Raw genomic sequence first — 19302 nt, forward strand, 5'->3', positions numbered from 1 at the left:
GGAAAGCAGCTCAGCTGGGGGTCAGCTCACCACAGGGGCGCACGGTCAGAGCGCTGGGTGTGGGGCAGAGGTGAGGACTGCAGTATGGCAGCAGGAGCCCACAGTGCAGCCCTGCTGCTGTCCTGGCCCAGCACTGCCTCTTCAGCCCCACACAGCGATGGAGCCTCCCATGAGTTACACAACACCGCAGCTCCTCACACTGCTTTTATTAGAGGTTTTCACCACACACCATCCTTAAGGAAAAGCTACTTCACAGTGACAGGCTGAGGTGGGTGTTCCCTCATAGGGAAAACAAGAAACAAAAGGAAAAAAAAAAAGAAACAACACTCCAGCTGTGCTTTGTGCCAAATGTCCACCTTACAGCACGGCTTCAGCACTGCATCCAGGGGAGCACCTCACCCTGACTGTGCAGCCGCAAGGAATGCACACTGCCATTAACAGTCAACCGCAGGAGATGCTAAAAGAAACAGAAAAGGACCAGGCAGCCTTATCAGCACCAGCACTCCTCAGCCATGGTCTGAGGGCAGGGGAGCAGCAGCACAAGGAACAGCACTGGGCTGCTGTGCTGCGTCCTCTCCATCGCCCCAGTGCCACCCACAGCTCTGGCAGCCTTCCTGACCCACCCAGCTGAGCCGGGGCTCTGGGGCAGTGCCAGCAGCACAGAGCCAGACCTGCAGCCCCCTGGCAAAGGGTGCTCAGCACACACACATCGCTTCACCGTAATATGTGTAATTCCCACTCATCCCCTCCAGTACACCATCCCCAATTCTAAACTAGCAGAGCTGACCCCCCCCCCACTCAGGGCAGACGTTGGCCAGGGGCCCCCCTCGGCAACTGCTTCCACAGAATGGTCTGGTCTGCTACATTCCCTCCTAAGGCACTGAGGTGAAGCGGTACTGCCGGGCCCAGCAGAGCCCTGGAGACAGGCTGGGAGAGAGAGGGTCTGTGCAAAGCGGTAAGGCTGCAGGCAGGGTGCAAGCAGCAAGGAGCATCCCAGTCCCACTCCACAGCCATGCCCTGCACGGCCCAGCCTGGAAAGAATGCACAGCCCCCACCCAAGCTGCAGCCTTCACCTTTGCACAAAGCGGGACTGCAGCAAGGAATTGGGCACAGGGCCTGAGCAGCACCCAGCGCTGCTCCAAGGGAGAAGGGATGCTGCAGGCACAGCCCTGGCCCCTTGCTGGGCTTTAACACATGCCTGCAGCAGCTGCTGAGCAGCCTGGGATCATTTTTCACTTCCAAATCCCAGCTGCTCCCACTCTGTTCCAGGCAGGGGGCTGTGGAGCCCAGGGCCTCCTCCACGGAGCACGCAGCAGCACAGCACCCCCAGGGCTGGTGGCAGCAACCACTGCCCCAAACCGAGAGAGATGCACTCCCCTCACAGAGGCAGAAATTGCAGCCCTGAGCACTGGGAGTGTGTGTGTGTGGGGGGGGTCACTACTCTCCAACCGGCGGCAGCGGCCTCTCTGCCTGTCCTCCAGGGCAAAGGAGCAGAGCCGGGGCTGGAGAGGACCCAAGCAGGGGTAAGCGCTCAGCTCTCCCAGCTCACCACTCCCACAGCTCCTGGAGCAGTGAGATGGGGGAGGAAAAGCACGAGGAGGAAAGGAAGCAAGCTGCGAGGGGCCAGCGCGGCCAGCGGCCAGTCTGGTGTTACACGTGGCCACCACAGAACAACTCCAGAGGGACGCACGGGCCGCGATGGAGGGGTGTGACAGCAGGCTCTTCTCCACGAAATAGAGACCTTCTCTGGGGTACAGGTGCAGGGCACTTGCCCAGAAGGGAGCAGTGCAAGCAATCCAGAAACAGCAATGGCGACAGCAAGCTTCCCTCAGGGACTGCTCCAGCCCCAGTACCAAAGGCTGTCCAGGAATATGAGGGCTGGGCCTGGGGAGCACAGGGAACAGGGAGGGCCCACCAGGTGATGCTGGAGAGCAGGGCAGGGCAGGGCTGGGGTACGCTGGGGTGCCCACAGTGATGCAGCCATCCCATGACCAGGGTTAAAGCACAGGAGCATGGGTGCACACCTCAGACCTGTTTCCAGCACTGTCCCTGTTCTCCCACCACTGCCAAAGCCCACTGCTCTGGCTACACAGCCCCCTAGAGCACACAAGCCCAGGTTTCAGGGGACAGGCACAGGCAGCCCTGCTGCGGCCCCATATGTCCCAGGCAGACAGCACTGCCAGCCCAACCTGCCCTGAGCACATCTGACCAAAAATGCAGCCACAGGGACAGAGGGCTCCCCCGTGCCACCTCGCTGCAGCCAGCAGAGGCAGCAGTCCTGCTGCACACCAGCCCTGCCAACAGCCGAGCACAGCGGCCTCCCAGCTCTGAGACACCCCTGGCCCAGCATAGGGCAGCGGTGCTCCTCAGGACAGCCCTGCTCCCAGGACACACAGCCGCCTGCAGTGCTGGGGCAGCCCAAAGCCCTGCCTCACCGCAGAGCTCCGAGGCCACGCGCTGAAGCAGCTGGGCAAGCTGTGCTCACTGCCCCCGGGCAACTGGAGCATGGTGGTTCAGACAGCAGAGTCCCTGCAGGAATCCCTGCACCACACAGCCTGCCAACGTCCACCCCAACGTCTTCTCCAGAAAGGTCTCTCTGACGCCGGGGAAGAGGGCTCCCATCAGACACCTTGTTTCCATTCAGCACTGAGAAGGTCCCTTTTTGGGAAGGGCCAGGTCCACGCTTCTGCCCCTCCTTGCTCCGAGACCCGCCTGCAGGGCAGTGCCCAGGGGCTGGCTCTGCATTCCCTGCTCCGTGCTGAGGGTTAAAGGCCCGAGAGGTCAACGATGGCTTTAATGAAGATGGCGTCATCGCGGACGTAGGAGTTCTTGGCTTCCATCACGGAGACGGGGCAGAACAGCGGGCAGCCGCTGGCAATGTTCATTTCCGTGACCGGGCGCTGAAAGGAGGAGGAGGTCACGTCGGGTCGGAACGCATCGATGATGTGCTCCCGGTTGTTCTGATCCAAGAGCATCAGGGTCACCTGTGGCAAGTGTGAGAACACGTAAGAGCAGCTGAAGGAAAAGGACAGAGGAGCCCATCTCGGCCGCTGGCTCACTATGGCTGTGAAACACAAATGTAACACTACACATCTACGGACCAGAGAGACACCCACAGCCAGGGGCAGCACCGAACGTCAGCCCTCGTCACTGGAAACCCCTGAGTGGCACAACAGTCACCAGCTGAGCAATCCTACAGCAGGCATGGAGCTCCTGCCTCCCACACGGCTATCTCCTTAGGTCCCAGAGAGCTCCCATCCCACCAAGAACGGAGGCAGAACGCTCAGCTTTACGCGTTTTGCAAAGCCCAGAAGCTGAAATCTGAATGGGTGATGCTGTGCAAGCACCAACTGCAGGCAGTGCAGCACGCAGAGGTGGGTTGGCCCCGTGGCAGCAGCACGGCTCTGCTCTCTCCAGCACGCTGTCCCGCAGCCCTCGCCGTTCCCCACACCCTGCCTGCAGGACGGGACGCTTTCAGCCCCGGAGCAGCTGATGGCTGCAGGCAGTGCTGGGGGCTCCAACCCAAACCCACCTTCTGGTTGAAGGGCCAACGCAGGAGCGCATCGTTGGGTCCTTTCATCACCACGAAGAACAGGGACAGATGGGTCCCACGCCCGGTGCCATCCCCGTTCAGGTAAACGCGCAGACACATCTTGTAGCCATACTTGCTCGTGTAGAAAGCTGTTAACAAACAAACAAACACAGCGTGGGTCAGAAAGTGCGAAGCCTGGCACCAAACGTCCTCCCAAGACTCTACAGTTGGGACCCCAGAAGAAACCAGGCTGGGGTTTTACAGGGCTGTGGGGGGGAAGGGAGGGGGCGCACCAACACAGAATGCCCCTCATCTCCCAGCACCCCAGAGCTGCAGGGAGGGGTGCAGCCCCACAGGGCCCCAGCAGAGCAGCCCAGCAGCCACCTCCTGACAAAGCAACTGGGCGGTAACCGCACTTCCTTCTATTTGCTCTACAACAGATTTTATCTGCTATCTCTTTGCTCCTGCGTTTTAATACAAACCCAACAATTGTACCCATTTTCCTTTCCCAACCCACCCCTCTGCTCCCAGCTGTCTCCTTCCCAACCTGAACAATACCCATCTGCCCATTCCGCTTCGTAAGGGGGAAAACCACCTCCATAATGACTTTTTTCTACCCCAAACTAACATTTGCCTCTCAGCCCAGATCCTCAGCTGAGGCAGCACATGGAATGGAAACTTCTCATCTAAGCAGTAATATCAACTACTGCAGGAAGAAAGGTGTGCAACCCTACTCTTGCAAGACGGAAAGATAACCCTGCCCCTTCCATAGACATCCCAGTGTGCCAGGCAGAGGCAACCTTCCCTTCCCTCCAGCTGCCTGCTCAGGCTCCTCCAGGAGCTGACTTGGTCATGACCGCAGATACAAGTTGGGTCCCCCAGGGAGGGCATGGTAGAATGAGCTCCTTTAAGGCACACGGAGCAGCAGAGCCCAGGAGCTGCCACCTCGTACCAGGCTCCAACCCAAAACTGCAGCCTCAGGAGGTGCTGAGGTCAAGAAACTCCTGAGTGCTGAGCAGGAGATAGGGCACAAGGGTTAAGGTCCTGTCTCTGAGCCAAACAAAACAGATCCGAACCCGATTTAGTTGCTCTGAGAAGGAAGGAAGTGCCGCCTTTCTAGAGAAGGACAGAAGACCAGGGGTTTTCCACAGCTGTCACTGACTTTTAGAAGGAAATGCTAATCGCATGCACAGTTTCAGTGGCAGTTCAGTTCCCCTCAAGAAGGGGGAATCCTTTTTGCCTTCAGGTTTTCATAAGCAAAAGGACTCCAGACAGCCTTCACCCAGGAAACAGTTAAAAATAGTTTTAGAAGTGCCCCTGCTTTCGTCTCCTGGCCCAGCAACACGCTGGTTTTTCGTTACACCAGGACGCAGTGCAGCATCTACGCCCCCAGCTCACATGCAGCTCCAGCCAGCTTCAAAAAGTGCCATGAAGGGCAATTCCTGAGTTAAGACAGCTGCATTTTACACTGAGAAATTAAAATGTTTTCCACAATGCAGAAAGTGCCTCCCGCAGCACAGCACTTTCCTTCAGCCCAATGCTCCTTATGAACACAGAACCCACCAGAAGATGGTTCAGATTTCCCTGGGAAGACCAGAAGCACAGCGGAGCAGCCACGCATCCCACGTGCTACGGTCATCACTACAAACCCCACAGCCAGATGGGGCACAAAAAGGCTTTATCTACTCTGGGGCAATAACCTGGAGAGAAGATCGCCGGAGAGCGGCCCGTGATCGCCTCCTGGCGCTTCCTGGCAAATTCTGTTATCTTCCAGATGAAAACACCATCGTAGGTGGAAGCCTCCATGTTGCGGATCTTCTCCTCCATCTCAGCCATGGCCAGGTCTTTCAGCCCAATGCTCCTTTCCAGCTGCCGAACCTGCTCGGTGGGACAGACCTGGTCAGACACACTGCAGCGAGCAAAGGGCCAGGGCTAGAAAGGCAGGAATGTAAGGCAATCCACTACAGCTTCCTCTGGAACCCCATCATTCTGGAGAACACACACTAACACAGCTCAGTGCCTGAGGCAGAAACCTCTCTGCCATGAATGGAAAACCTCTCTCCGTGAGCACTTCTGTTGTGTTCAGAACAAAGGGTGAGGTTGGGGGAAAAGAGAACATCACCTTCGTGACAAAAATAGATTGAGAAACAGAAGGACCTATACACAGCCAACCACGTTTATTGCTGTGAGGCAGCAGGGTTACTGAGAGAGCACAGAAACTACGAACTGCACAGTTCCCAGGCCCCAAGATGTAAGGGTACTGTGCTGGAACACAGAGCTGGGAGAGCTCCTTCCCTCCAGGCTGAGCCCCACCATTACACTGCAATGAGGAGTGCCCGGGAATGCAAAGAGATTCAGTGCAACGCCCGCTCCTCCCTCTCCAGTTGGAGGACTTTACCTAAGAACAGTGCGTGCATCCTTAATTACTAACAGAGACCCTAAAGCATTTGCTTTAGGTCAATCCAATTCCTATCCTTTCCAGGAAGCTTGCAAGGTTGGGCACAGTCACAAATGGTATCTCAGTACAACCTTCAGATTCAGGGAGAGAAAGGAGTGGATACAGGTGGAGCTTTGCTGGCAGCATGGAAAGGCAGCTGACAGAAGGCTCTGCTCAGAGCACGGGGAGCCCACGCCAGGCACCACACACCTTGTTACTCAGCGTCTCGATCTGCTCCTGGTCTAATCGATGCTGCCGGCTGTACGCTTCAGCTGTCAGAGATACCCTTTCTACCTCTCTATTGAGCACGCAGACGATGTTCTCAAAGGTCACTGTTTTCTTCTCCAGGGCGTCACACCTTCCCAAGAGCTCCAGGGATTTGAAGAGCTCCGACTCCGGGCACAGGGAGTTTGCTGCCAGCAGCGGGGAGCTGCTCTGTGATGAGGGAATGGCAGGAAGGTGCTTCAGGTCTCCAGATCCACTCTTGAGGCTGAGCACAAAACTCAGCAGCATGTATAGATGCTCTGCCAGGCACTTGCTTTCGTGTTCTGGTAGCTTTTCATTTTCCACCTACATGAAGAGAAATATATCCCATTCAGCAAGCTCAAGCTGTCACCATCCACAGAAAAACGTCCTCCTCTTGAGGCCACAATGTTAGCTTCAAATTATAAAGGGAAAAAAAAAACAACAAAAAAAACAAAGGAAAACAGTTTAAAAAACGTGGATTTTGTTGGTGTTCTTGTTTTGTTACAGAAAAGCTGTGATCATATGCAGTGATGGATGCTTAATGTTCCCTCAGCTGCACACACTGTTCTACTCTGCCCTCCTCCAGTCCTTTGCAGAACGGCTCTGTCAGACCGACTTAACAGCACCAATGGACAAAGCCTCATATAATCCTTCTGAGAAGGGATTTACACTGACATCACCAGTAAGAGCTGAGAAAACCACGTCACATGGAGAAATACTGCCCTGCCCAAGCTCTAGCAGTGGAACAAGCCATGGGACGCCCAGGTCCATGCTGACAGCTGTCAGCACCACAACCACCCGGAGCCTCAAAGCATTTGGTTCAGTTCTCAAAATGTCCTTCTGCATTGCTCATTCTCTGGTACCCAAAATCTGGGCAGTAGACAATGCAAAGAGCCATTTACAAAGGGCCTAAAATACCACTCTGCTGAAATAGCTGAGCACCAGGACCTGTAACAGGTTGGGCTACGGTCATCTGCAGGTCACAGCTAACACTGGAACTGAAAGCAAGGCAGACAAGAGCAGATAACCCTTACCATCTCAGCACAGCCGACAACCTTGAATCTGCAAGGCACTTTGCATTTGCCGCAGTTCTTCACGTGGTCCTGAAACTAGAAAAGAAGATAACGTTAAACGGGTCCTACGTCATGCAGGTCACCCCCTCTCCAGCTCACTGAGCTCTGGGAACCCGAAGAGAAATGGAAGAACAGCCTCAAACCAACACCAATCGCTGGCAGCCGCACTGCACCTCAGCCTGCTCACAGCTGGCAGCTGCCCTGAAGCACGGAGGCCAAGGCTGGAGCTCTGCAGAGCAGTGCCAATAGCCCACCGGCCTCCCATTCCCATGCAACGTATGATCAGTGCTAAGCAGCACTGGCACACTGCCACCTTGTTTCTGCCGTGCCTCCCACTGTCAGGTATCAGTGGGTACAGCGAGCAGCACACTCAACACACACATCTGCTGCGACAGATGTCCAAATGGTTTTTAAAGCTCTTTTTGCAAAGCTTCCAGGCGCAGTCCCAGGTTGCTTAGTCCCACACTGCAGGGGAGACATCCGAGCAGCTCCGTCACAGACGGAGCAGCCACTGCAGTCCCAGCAGTGTGAGCCCACCCATTGCTGGGCTCCAGCAGGCCCGTACCCAGAGCTCACAGCACAAAGCCCCTCCTTGTGCTGGCTGTTTTGAAGAGCTCTTCACTCATCTTTCTGATGAGGAAACATCCTCGTCTCTGACTTCCTACTCTGTCTGTGCTGGGTCTGTGCTGTGTCTCTGACTCCTGTGTTCAGCCTCATGGAAAAGCCACGTGCGCACAGCGGGCCGCCACCTCATCGCTGCCCCGCTCTGCTCCCGGATGGTCTCAGCTCCCCCCAGCTCTGCTGCCCCCGGCAGCCGCATACCTTCTCTCTGGGGATCTTCTTCTTCCCGCAGCCATCACAAGTCAATGGAAATTTTGGGCAGACCTCGTCGTGAGCCTGTAAAAGAACAGACAGAAGGCTTTGGTGCACTCAGAACTCTTTGTGCTGCCTCAGTTCTGTGACCTCCAGGCTGCCAGCGCTTCGGGTGCGCACGCAGCCGTCCGAGCCTCAGCCTCGATTTAAAGAGCTGCTATAATATTTTGAAAGAAAAAGAAGAATGATCAGATTGCAGCTTTGATGAATAACCATCAGGAAGCTCCACACAATGGCTTTGACAGGAAAAGGTGCGTTGGGGCAGCGCTGCAGCAAGGTCACGGCTGTCAGTTTTTAGGATCACTTCAACACAAAAGCATTTTTCAGCCAGAAAGGGAAATCACTGAAAACCACCCCACGCATCCCATGCTGTGACAGCAGCCACACAGCGCCGCGCTCTGCCCGCAGCACACACTGCTCAGTGGGCACTGCCGGAGCACCGCTGCGCTCTGTGCCGCTTCCACACAGCTCAAACCCATCTCCTTGTGCACCAACCCAACGAAACAACCCATATTTGGCTTCTGTAATGAGGGATCCAGAAACCACCTCTTGCTTCTCTGTCCGAGGTTATGTGAGCTTCGATGCACCGCTGCAAATTCCATTAATAGGCAGATCAAAATTGAGACTAGGAGAGAAGCGTGTTTAACAGCACCCTTCTGGTAGTAATGGAAAAAAAAATCATGACATATTTACAAAGCAGCTACCTGAAAGCAGACGCCTTGAAAGCCTGCCCACATTTATCTGTATTAAAACAAGTCACTGCCTCCGGGAGGGGGGACATGCGCACGCTGTTCTCTTACCACATCACAGACTGGAAAGTGAAACCCACGAGTGGCTCAGGTTTGGCATGCTGGGAACTCTCCTTTTCATACTTGAGACGAGCAGGCAGAGCCAAGGGCTCACAGTGCTGTCCCTGAGCAGTCACCTCCCGGTCCCCTCGGTGGGCAGCGGAAGGCAGAGGCAGCCTGCAGAGGGGCTGAGCCCTTTCCTCCAGCTGCTCCTGCTCTCTGGTTCTACAGCACCAGACAACACCTTCCCCGCGACCCACAGAACAGTGGCACAGCAACAGATGCTGCACTCCGGCTGAAGCGGGAGCCACTGCAGATCCAGCCACTTGAAAGAGGGGATCTTGCACTTGTCCTGCAGCAGCTGCGATGTGTGAAATCACCACCTGGCCATTAGCAGCCTCCCACCTCGCAGCGCTCCTCTCTGTGCTGCCACCTCCCCGCAACGCACAGCCCTGTGATGGGTGCTGAGCTCACAGCCCGAGCGCTGCAAAACAGCCCTGCACGGCTCCGAGTGCCGCTCAGCAACACGAGCTCTGACCAGCACAGACCCAAACCTCCCTGTTCATGGGATATTTTAACATCAACAGCGTGGGGCTCCTCCAGAACCCCTACTTCTGCCCCTGCCCACTCTGTGTGGGTGCTGCATCATGCAGGAATGCTGTCTGCCAAAACCCACCCTGCCCAGCAGCGGGGGCAGGCACACCAGCCTGATCTGCAGCACTCCGCCACCCAGGGATGAGGCAATCCTCCTGCCACAGCCCTCCCAAACCCACAGCCGCACAGACAGGCAGCTCTGATGCCCGGCACCACCTGCAAGAAGCACTGGAAAGCCACTGATGCCACTGTGCCAGGTAAGAGCAGGTCACTCTCGTGCTGTGAACTTGTTCGAAGTTAGATGTGGGGAGGAGGGAAGAGTCAGCAATAAAGGAATTAGAGCCAAGCTGGAAGAGCACAGCCCAAGTCAGATCGCCCCCTGCCACCTCAGCAGCGGCTGCCGCGGCTCAGCTGCTTGCAGCGGGAGAAAAACCAACGTGGGCAGAGCTCAGCTTCCACAGCAACACCTCCTCCTTCCCGCTCAACAACACCAAAGCCATCGGCTGATCTCACAGACCGATCGCCCTCCCTAAAAACAAAGCACTCCCAGCAGTGCTGCTGCGCAGCACGTCGGCCGCACCCCACAAGGACAGGCAATTCTGCAGGAGCTGAGCAGCCTCCAGCAGCCTCCCAGGGCCAGGACGGCCCCACAGCTCACGGGCAACCACTGCGGCACAGCACGACGGGCCACAGCAGAGGCACCCAGCACTCCTCCCCTCACCTCCGGGTCCCGCAGCAGCATGCCTGCGGTGCGCAGGATGTAACTCTCGTACCTTAATATCAGGGAAGTAGAAAAGTGATTTGCAGTATTTGCAGTTGAGGGTTCTCTCAGGGCACTCCCGCTCAGAGTGGCGCTCCTTCTCATTCAGAGGGATCACACCTCTGCATGCCTGGCACTCAATCAGCAGGAACGGGCAGTTCCCCTCATGGCAGCTCTGTGACAGGGAGAGCAGCACAGTTCAGTACAGCCGGACAGAAAAGCACACACACACACAGGCAGAGAAGCAGGGCTTAGCAACAGCAGCTGATCCGTGGAACTGGAAGGATCATCTGCTAAGGAACGCCAGGAGGAGCTGCTCTGCCGGGCCTGCGTAAATGAGACAGAAGGGAAAGCTGCAGTTTAATCCCACTGCTGCCCCAGGTCTCAAAAGCTCTGCTGAACTTGACTTGAACTACCACTGGAAGTCACCATCCCCACGTCGTGGTGGTGAACAGGACGTGTCCTTGCCCCCAGCTGCCCTGCTCTGAACATGGCACAAATGCACATCTATTCTATGGAGGTTTCTCAACTGTGTTGGGAAATCCATCAGCATGACACAACGTTGTGGACAAGGCAGGCAGCTGAGAACAGCCAGCAGTACTCTGCTGCAAGCCCCCAGTTATCTGCACACAGTGCAGGCTGGGCTGCACCACGCAGTGCTCCACACAGCATCCCACGGATGCAGGTTGCTCCGGGAAAGCTCTCCAACCACAGAAACAACAAGCAAAGATGTGCACAGAGCCAAAGGGGGTGGCAACAGGGAGGGAGCAGCTAAGAGGAAGGAAGGTTTGCAGGAAGGCAGAGGAGAAACAGCTGAAAGGGGACGGGCACACAAAGCACAGTCACAGATGTGGCACTGCCAGCCCAGACACTGCAGCATGGCTAATTCAGTCTCAAGCATTGCTGAGTCCATGGCTGGTGTGCAGAAGAGCCACTATTCACTTCTCAGAGCTGCATCTGGGCACACGCTGGCACGTGGAAACCATGGCTGCCTGCACAGTGCTTGCTGGAGTGCAGCACAGAAGTTGGCAGAGGTGATGTTACAGCTTTCACAGGGCCTCCCTCACTTCTGTTTGCAGAATGAGGACCTCTGCTGCAGAACTTCTGCTTTCTGCAGAAAGTTCTATGGTTTTACTCATCAGCTTTTAGGACTGATGAGACTGACGCCTGATTTGGTATCCAGAGGTAGAAAGAATTCAAGGCAGTGTTTCCGGCAGTGCAGCAGCTCAAGAGGCAGCAGCGGGGTCTGGGGAGGGCCGACACCACAAGAAACACCGAAAGCAGCAGCAGCATTTCTACCACTTCCTGGGATGGACTCTGCCTTTCCTACTGCTTCGAGCAACACGATCCTGTGGGGCATCCAAGGACGCTTTCCCCAAATTCTTCTTTTGCAATCCCTGCCAGCCCAGAGGATGGGTTTTGCCAGGAGGACTCAGGTCTCAGATGGAGCACCCTGAGCTCCCTGCTGGGTGAGAGCTGCTCCATGTGCACAGACGTCCAAATCTGCTTGCCAAGGAAATTCAACGTGAGCATACTGGGCTCTGATGAGTTGTGGTAAACTGCTGCTCGATAAGTAGGGAGGTTCAAAGGAACTGCAAACAGAGATAGCACCACGGGTCCAGTTCCCAGTTACCATGCAGCCACTTGGCAAAGCCCCACTTGGCTGCCCACATCAACCAAGGTCACGGCCTCAGAACAAGCTGTCACCAGGCACACAGCTCTATCACGCTGTCCTGCCAGCGATGCCAGGCACCGGCATGTTTCATAGCACGCATCTGAACTGCACTGCTGTGTAGTCCTGACAGCCAAACACTGCCGGGCGCTAGCAGCAGGAAAGCCTGCTCTGCTCCGCACACCACCAAGCAGTCTGACATGTATGCCAACCATGCCAAGCAGCCTGCATGGTTCTGCTGCTCTGCAGAGCTCTCCCTTACTCTGAGCGGGCACATCCAGCCCATGGCACGGCTTTGTTGCTTTCCTTTTTATGTTTTAATGACAAATATATTAAAAATTAAAATATTTTGATCCTTATGTCACCTATATTATGTACTTCACAAAAGCTACTCTGGAAGTGCTGCCTCCTATTTCATGATGTTGGGCCACAGTGCCAGAAACAGATGTTGGTGGGATGGCAGCAGAGGCTGAACCTCCCCACCAATATCCCATTACGTGTTGTTGCTGTGTGACAGATGGCAGCAGAGGGCACTTTGGCAGAATGGCACCTGACCTGGGAGTGCATATGGAGCAAATGTATGGAATTGAATTCCTCCATGCAGAAAAAATGCCAATGAGTGCCATTCACTGACACTTGTGAATGCTGATAGAGATCAGAGAGTGGACGTGAGCACAGCGAGGGGTGGGTGGTGCATTTCAGCAGTGGTGACAGCGACAGTGGCCACCCCTGCTGGTGTGGGTTTGCTCATCACTGATGAAAATGCAGAGAGCTAATGGTAGTGACTATGTTGAAAAACAGCATTCTGTAGCTGAGAATTCGCTCCACCAAACAGCGTTATTGGGCTCACTGTCTTTGTTGCAGTTTCCAAGGGAACACAAAGGAGGCACTACTTACAGAGCAATCTACATATGTGCTGCCCAAGACAACCTCTCTCCGCTCAGCACAGCCCAGCCACACCAGCAGGTCGGACACCATTGCTCCAAGCAGCATCTCCAGCAGCACACACAGCTGGATCTATTGCACCGGAATGAGCAGCCCTGGCTGAAACCTCAGTGACACCAAGCACAGACAAAGGCGCTGCTGAGGCAGGGGAGGGCAGGCTGTGCTGTGCCCTCAGCTGAGGCTGTACCCAGCAGAAGGGTGGCTACAGCAGGAGGCCAAGAACTGTACAAGCACGTGGAGAAGGGCAGATTTTGCAAAGTTGAAAAGGCAAACCTGTGGTGAGCAGCTTGATCTCAAGCCCAATTGCTTTGCTTTGTCCAAAGAGCTGACAGAATATCTTTTAAAGAAGGCTGTGTGATTGGGGCTCTGGCACTCGCCTGATCTCTGGAATCCGAGGAATTCCCACCTGGCAGTGAAGTGCTGCCCCAAAACGCCAACAGCCGCGCACAGAGGCTTCCCAGGGTTTTCACACAGGCTTTAATGGGAAGCATCACCCCCTCCCAGCTTCAAAGTCAGCCAGGTGCAGCTCTTGGTTTTCAAAGGCTCGAGCTAAGCCTGGGAACGAGGTGGGCCACCGCAATGAGGCTGAGCGGCTCCCAGCAGCACGCTGTGAGCGCATCGCAGCCGGCGGGGCTTTCCAGCCCCCTCCCACGTGCCCGGCGCTCCCCACGCTCACCTCCACCACACAGCCTGGATGGAGCCGCCAGCCACTGCTGCTCCCCACGGGCAGGCATTGTTTGTGGGCTTCAGCTCCTGCGAGCAAAGGCACATTCCGTCCCTTCTGCTGCAACAGGAGGCCCTTCTGGACACCCCTATGTGCTACTGTGGGGTACTGCAGCACGTGGGTCCTCCTGGGAAGAAGCAATCTGGTCCTCATCAGTTACCTGCAAACAGCACTGAACACCACGTTGCAACCTGGAGCCAATATCTTCCAATTCCTGATTCTCTAAGGAACTCTGGTTGCTCTGGTACAGCATCACCAAGTGCTCTTGCCACAACACTTAGAAAGCTGCATCTGTGCCAGTGATGCTGCTATAAAATACCTAACAGCACATTTCAGAGGCAACAGGAACCAGGTGAGTATTTCCAAGACCAGCAGCTCTGCTCCAAACCACAGCCTGAGGCTGAAAGCCACCACCAAGAGCTGCCAGGGCGCTCTCAGGGACACAGCTGAGGCCATCCAGCAGTGAAGCACCGCTCAGAGTCCCCACCACGTTCCCGGAGAGGAGCAGCTCTTCCTACACAGAGGGCAGTGGGGGTCCTTCACCACCCCCCACGTTGCTGCACAGCCCAGGGCAGAAGGATCACACAGAACAGAAGTGCCCTCTCTGACTTGGATTAGGACAAGTTATCACCACAGCTGACAGCAAATCAGTTTAAATACTGCCATTACAATCACACGTCAGATGAGAGCTCCCCTTCGCACACAACTTGTTGGGCAGACCCAGCATAAATATTTGCATTGCTCCCCCAAACTCCTGGACACCACAGGACACGCTTTCTTTGTCTTTCCTTTTGCTCTCAGGGGATGGTTTTTGTTTCTCTGCCCCTGCTCAGATTTTCCGCCTGCACCTAAAGGCCCCTGCCCACAGCTCACCTTCCTGTACGTACATTCAGACCGATTATCAGGAAACCTAGATCTGAAAAGGGGGTGCAGATTAAAAGGAAAACCCCTGCCAGCCCCACCACAAAACACTTCAGCTGAGCAACGCTAAATATTTACAACTGCATCCAACGGTCAGAAAAATGCATTTATAAACCCAGGCGTGTTCCGAGTGCTTACACATTCAGTACGCTTTGCACAACTTTAAGCAGAATTGCAAGTCATGTCTGAGCAGATTTCACTCTTTCAGTTCTGTATGTCCCTGTGAGGCGTGAACAGAAAGCAAAACTGAGCTTAACTCTGTCCTTGTTTTTTTGGAGATCTTTGCAGCTGCAGGACATTTTTTTCTCGCTCGTAGCCCGATAACGTTAGCAAACCAAAAGTGACGGTATCTCTTGATTTATAAGTGGAGAGCAGCCAAATCAGTCTCTCAGTACCAACACTGCACAAGTCTCGAATGAGCAAACAATGAATTAGCTCGGAGGGACTTTCCATGTCCTGTCGGAAATAGCACAGCAAGGGACTTTCCATCGCAGGAGCACTGCTGCCACAGGACGTTACACACACTGTTACACACATTGCTGCCTGCAATGCAACCGTACAGCAGAAGGCAAACTGCAAAGCTGAGCTGTGCCACCACCGCCACACTGAGCTACGAGCCCACGGGGCACTGCTGACAGCCAAACACATGCACAGAGCACCGGGTTAACGCTCAGCCCGCCTCTCCTTCCCCCACGTGGGCCCTCAGCCCCACGCATCGCCTCCCAGCACCTCATCACTCCAGCTCTGGAAGCCATGCACAAGCACCCAAAGCACCGCAGTGTGCACCCAAGGGAAGGGAGACCCATCTCAGGGCTGCCTGCTGCCCCGAGCGGCTGCTCAGCCGCACCGAGAGGACCTTTGGCACATGACAATTTGTGCTGAGCCCTGCAGAAGCTGCTCTTCAGGACTTCTTTAATCCAGGAGAAAGAGCTCAGAAGAGTGCCTCAGCCACAGCATCCTGACACGAGCACGGTAAGCTGCTGACAAACCTCATTTGGTTCAGTCTGATGGAGATAAGCTTGCTCACTACAATTGGCATTCAGAGCACTGCAGCAGGGACACGAGACCTCTGTGCCATAAGGAACAGGTCATCAGCACTAATTACAGCACGGGACAAGGCCTGCACATACACCACCATAACGGCTTGGATCATGAATCTCAGCAAAACACTGATTTCTACAACAAGACTCCTCAGCAGTCCATGCTGTATTGGCATCAAGCTTTTTAACTTCAGATTTAGCCAGGCACGTGCATCCACACCACATGCTACTCAGATCTAAGAAGAAGAGTTTTGAAGTAGGAGAAGCTTTTAGCATCCTGTACCCACTTATCTTTCGGAGTGTCAGTACAAAGAAGCTGAAAGCTCCAGGCAGGAGGGCAGGGAAGCACAGCAGCAGCACAGTCGTGGGCAGGAGCTCAGGAGTGACCCACAGCCACACTGTCTCTTCCTGCCATCCTGCAGTACATTGCCAAGAGAATCCACACCAAGATGAAACTCCTTCCTGAAACACATCTCAGCCTGATGAACAACCAGGCAACAGCCTTTATCTAAGGATAGTGTTGGGGGAAAAAAGGTTTATTCCTTTTATTTCGGGCCCTTTGTGTAAAGGTTCATCCATTCCATTATGGATGACAAAATGATCCTTCAGGAGCAGCAGAACTTCACAGGTGGGTAAACGTCGCTCCCAGCTGCCAACACATTTTAACAATGCTTTCTGCACAGCAGAGCTGACCCATAGGAAGGCACAGGGAAGGAAGCGGCTCACTGCAGTCCCCAGAACACTTCACATGAAGCACAACAGCTGTACACATAGTAAAGTCCAAAGGCCTGGATTAAAGAGCAGGAAGGGCAGATGAAAACCTTTCCAAAGACGAGCAGAAGACATCCTGGTGGCACAGAGCTACTTGGAGAGGTGTGTGCTGAGTCAGCAAACGACAGCCAAACCCCCTGCCCTCCTTCTGCAGGTGCTACTTGGCCCTGCAGCTGGCTGGAAACAGGACTGTGGATGGCCAGGCTGTGTGCCCCAAGCTCACAGCTCAGAAATAGACTGCAGGTTCACACAGCATAGCAAACTTAACAACAATCTCACTGTAAGGCACAATTCCTTGATAGTTTCCTCATCTCTTAGGGCAGAAAGCAATTAGAGAAATCAAGTGGTTCTTGTTGTGGAATTGAAGAGTTCAGAGCCTGAGATGATAAGTGAACCTGAAATTCTTACAGCTCAGCCCATGCCCTCAGCAGGACGCACAGAGCCAGCTCCGTGAGGAAACCTCTGCAGCTCCCAGAGGGCTTTGCTTACAGCGAAGCAGAGGTGAAAGCTCCCACCATCACTGCCAGCTTCAGTAGAAAGCAAACACCCCCCCCCCCCCTCCCCGAACCTCTCCGGTCAGCACACAGAGGAAAGAAAAAGTGCGCAGACACCAAAAGCCCTCCTTTGAGATTTACCTCATATTCTTTAATAGTCCCCTTCCACGTGCAGCCCTCATTAATACAGACAGCGGGCAGACTTTCCACCTCCCGACGAGCTGCGTTGTCTGGGAAAGCCTACAATGGAAAGGGTAAATGAACACAGAAATCATAGGGAGGGGGTGCAAACACAGTCCAGCCTCTTTGTTCTTTATTAACCATTCTTAACAAAAATATAGAACAAATAAATAAAAGACTCCTCCCCGCGCCCATTGCCACATCCTCAGAGGCGTGCTAATGGCAAACAGATCTTTATTACAGCACTTAAGTAGGTCACTGCTATATTCCCATGACCTGGATTTTAAAGTTGGGGAGTTCACCTCGTTAATTGTAACTCTCACTGCTCAACAGAACATTTCCAAAGAGCACGCGGACCCCAGAAGCCTGGTGTTCTAAAGGGAAACTACAGGTAGCTGCAATGGGGATTTTTCACTCTTTGATGCATTTTTACTTACAGAGCTCGTTTCCAAAATAGAAATTCCTTCTTCGTATATTCCTTCCTGAATGCAGCTCGCACACTTCTGAGGTCCAGAACTAGCAGACACAAAAACAATAATCAAACACCCAATTTATGATATAATTGGCTTCTAATAACGTAATACAATGAGAGGAATTTCTTATCCTTTAAACAATCCACCGAGCCTTTGCTCAGGTGTAGTATGGATACCCATTTCTGCTATTAGGGGCTTATTACGAGTCACTGTTCCCTGCTCCACTCAAAGGCAACAGTGAGAGGGAACAGAAGTGAACTCCTCCGAGCCGTGTGCCTCACGTGTAGGCATAATGGGCACCCATCAGTCCAGGAGAGAGCTGAGGGAACCCACAGAAGAATAAAGACATCACACACCCCTCAGAGGTTACACACCGCTCCTTCCCTCAGACAGCACAACGGTCCTCCAGCTCCTTCATCTCTGCTGCTCGCTTCTAAGCATTCATCACAAGGGTGAAGGCACGAGAGTTACCTTATGATTTTCTTCAAGCAATAGGAGCAGTAGCGATGCCCGCACTGTGCCTGGAAGGGCCGCCTCAATATGTTCCTGCAGTCCGAGCAGAGGTACTTCACCTCCAGCTTAGTTCCCAGGATCTCCTTCGCAAACCCGGGCTGGCTCAGGTCCAGAGAGCCGGGCGGAGTCGAGTTTGCTGCTGCCATGGGAACAAAAAATTCCGGCTGTACGCGCAGAGCCTGGAAATAGAAATACGTTCCCCGTTTGGTTATACCTGGAGGACCGCAACGCCTCGCTATCACGGGGCACCGGAGCCCGGACAGCACCGGCAGACTGCGCACGGGACGGCCCCGGCCCGGCTCAGCGCCCGCAACCCCGCGCGGGGAACGCCGCCTCCGCCGCGGCCGGGAGCCCCGCGCCGCCCGGCAGCTCCAGGGAACGACCCGAAGGCACCGACCCGGCCCCGCGGCCCGGCCGCTCGAGGGCGGCAGCGATCTCCGAGGCGGCCGGGCGAGGGGGTGGGGGGGGGGGCGGAGCGCCTTCCCACGGGGCAGAGCCCTTCGGAGCCCGCCTCCCGCGGCCCGCCCCGAGCCCCCGCCGCTCCCCCGCCCCCCGCGGGCGGCCCGGCGGCGGCGCCGCACTCACCGGCCCCGTCCGTCCGCGCTCCGCACCGGAAACGCGCGCAGGCCCCGCCCGCCGGACACGTGGAGCGCGGCCCGCCCCGCACTGCGCCACCGCCCGGCAACGATCCCGCCCGTGGCGACGGACGGCTGAGGGCGGGGCGGCACGGCCACACCCGGCACGGCCACACCCCGCCGCTCCTCTCATGGAGACCCCCCCCACCCCCCACGCTGTGTGTCACCCCTGCAGTCATCTGCCCCCCCCCCCACAGTGCCACCTCCCCGCTGTCACCCAGCCCCGGCCCCACCCACACCTGCACCCCACGGTCCCGGAACTCGGGACATTATCCCCTGGGTCCGGGCAGCACCGCACCAGGACCAGCCTTGGGTCCCTCGTGGCAGCAGCACCCAGCACCGCCCCAGAGCCCCCACGCCGGCCCCAGGACCCTCCTGGGTCAGCCACCATGCCGCGCCCGCCCCGCTACCCCATCACCCCAGCCGCGGACTGCCCAGGCGAGGCCCAGCAGTGAGCGCAGCCCCTACCTGCACACACAGCGCCATGGCCGCAGCTCGCAGCCCCGGGTACCCGCACCGACAGAGCGCGGCAGCAGCCGGGCGCCGGGCAGGTTTCCGTGTCACAGGAGGCGGTGGGGAAACACGAGCGCCCGCCACGTGGCGGTGAGGTCACGCTGAGGTGCTTTCTGCA

At 55.6% G+C, this 19302-nt stretch overlaps 1 protein-coding gene across 7 annotated transcripts; it reads right to left on the reverse strand.

The window, feature by feature from the left end:
• Positions 1-191: 191 nt before the first annotated feature.
• On the reverse strand, positions 192-19233 carry TRAF2 (TNF receptor associated factor 2). 7 transcript variants are annotated; one of them, XM_015279623.4, is made up of 11 exons: positions 19140-19233; positions 17995-18215; positions 17488-17566; positions 17012-17110; positions 10317-10478; positions 8111-8185; positions 7250-7324; positions 6180-6539; positions 5233-5410; positions 3533-3681; positions 192-2984 (listed from the first exon to the last, which is right to left on the reverse strand). In XM_015279623.4, the coding sequence occupies exons 1-11, from the start codon at positions 19155-19157 to the stop codon at positions 2766-2768; spliced, it is 1635 nt and encodes a 544-aa protein (XP_015135109.1). In that variant the 5' UTR covers positions 19158-19233; the 3' UTR covers positions 192-2765. The 7 variants fall into 7 exon arrangements, with proteins under 7 accessions (XP_015135109.1, XP_015135104.1, XP_015135105.1 ...); XM_015279618.3 differs by lacking the exon at positions 19140-19233 and adding an exon at positions 18622-18875 and having other exon boundaries at positions 17995-18175; XM_015279619.4 differs by lacking the exon at positions 19140-19233 and adding an exon at positions 18622-18658.
• Positions 19234-19302: the final 69 nt, after the last annotated feature.

The sequence above is a fragment of the Gallus gallus genome, chromosome 17 (genome assembly GCF_016699485.2).
Source record: "Gallus gallus isolate bGalGal1 chromosome 17, bGalGal1.mat.broiler.GRCg7b, whole genome shotgun sequence".
NCBI lineage: Eukaryota > Metazoa > Chordata > Aves > Galliformes > Phasianidae > Gallus > Gallus gallus.

Bases quoted from the DNA above. Each gene is read 5' to 3' on its own strand.
- TRAF2 (XM_015279618.3), bottom strand. From the start codon at position 18,850: ATGACTGCAGGGGTGACACACAGCGTGGGGGGTGGGGGGGGTCTCCAT. The intron at 18,176-18,621 runs GTGAGTGCGGCG...TTCCCATGGCAG, and splicing joins AGCGCGGACGGACGGGGCCG to CAGCAAACTCGACTCCGCCC. The intron at 6,540-7,249 runs GTAAGGGTTATC...CTCTTCATGTAG, and splicing joins TTGTCGGCTGTGCTGAGATG to GTGGAAAATGAAAAGCTACC.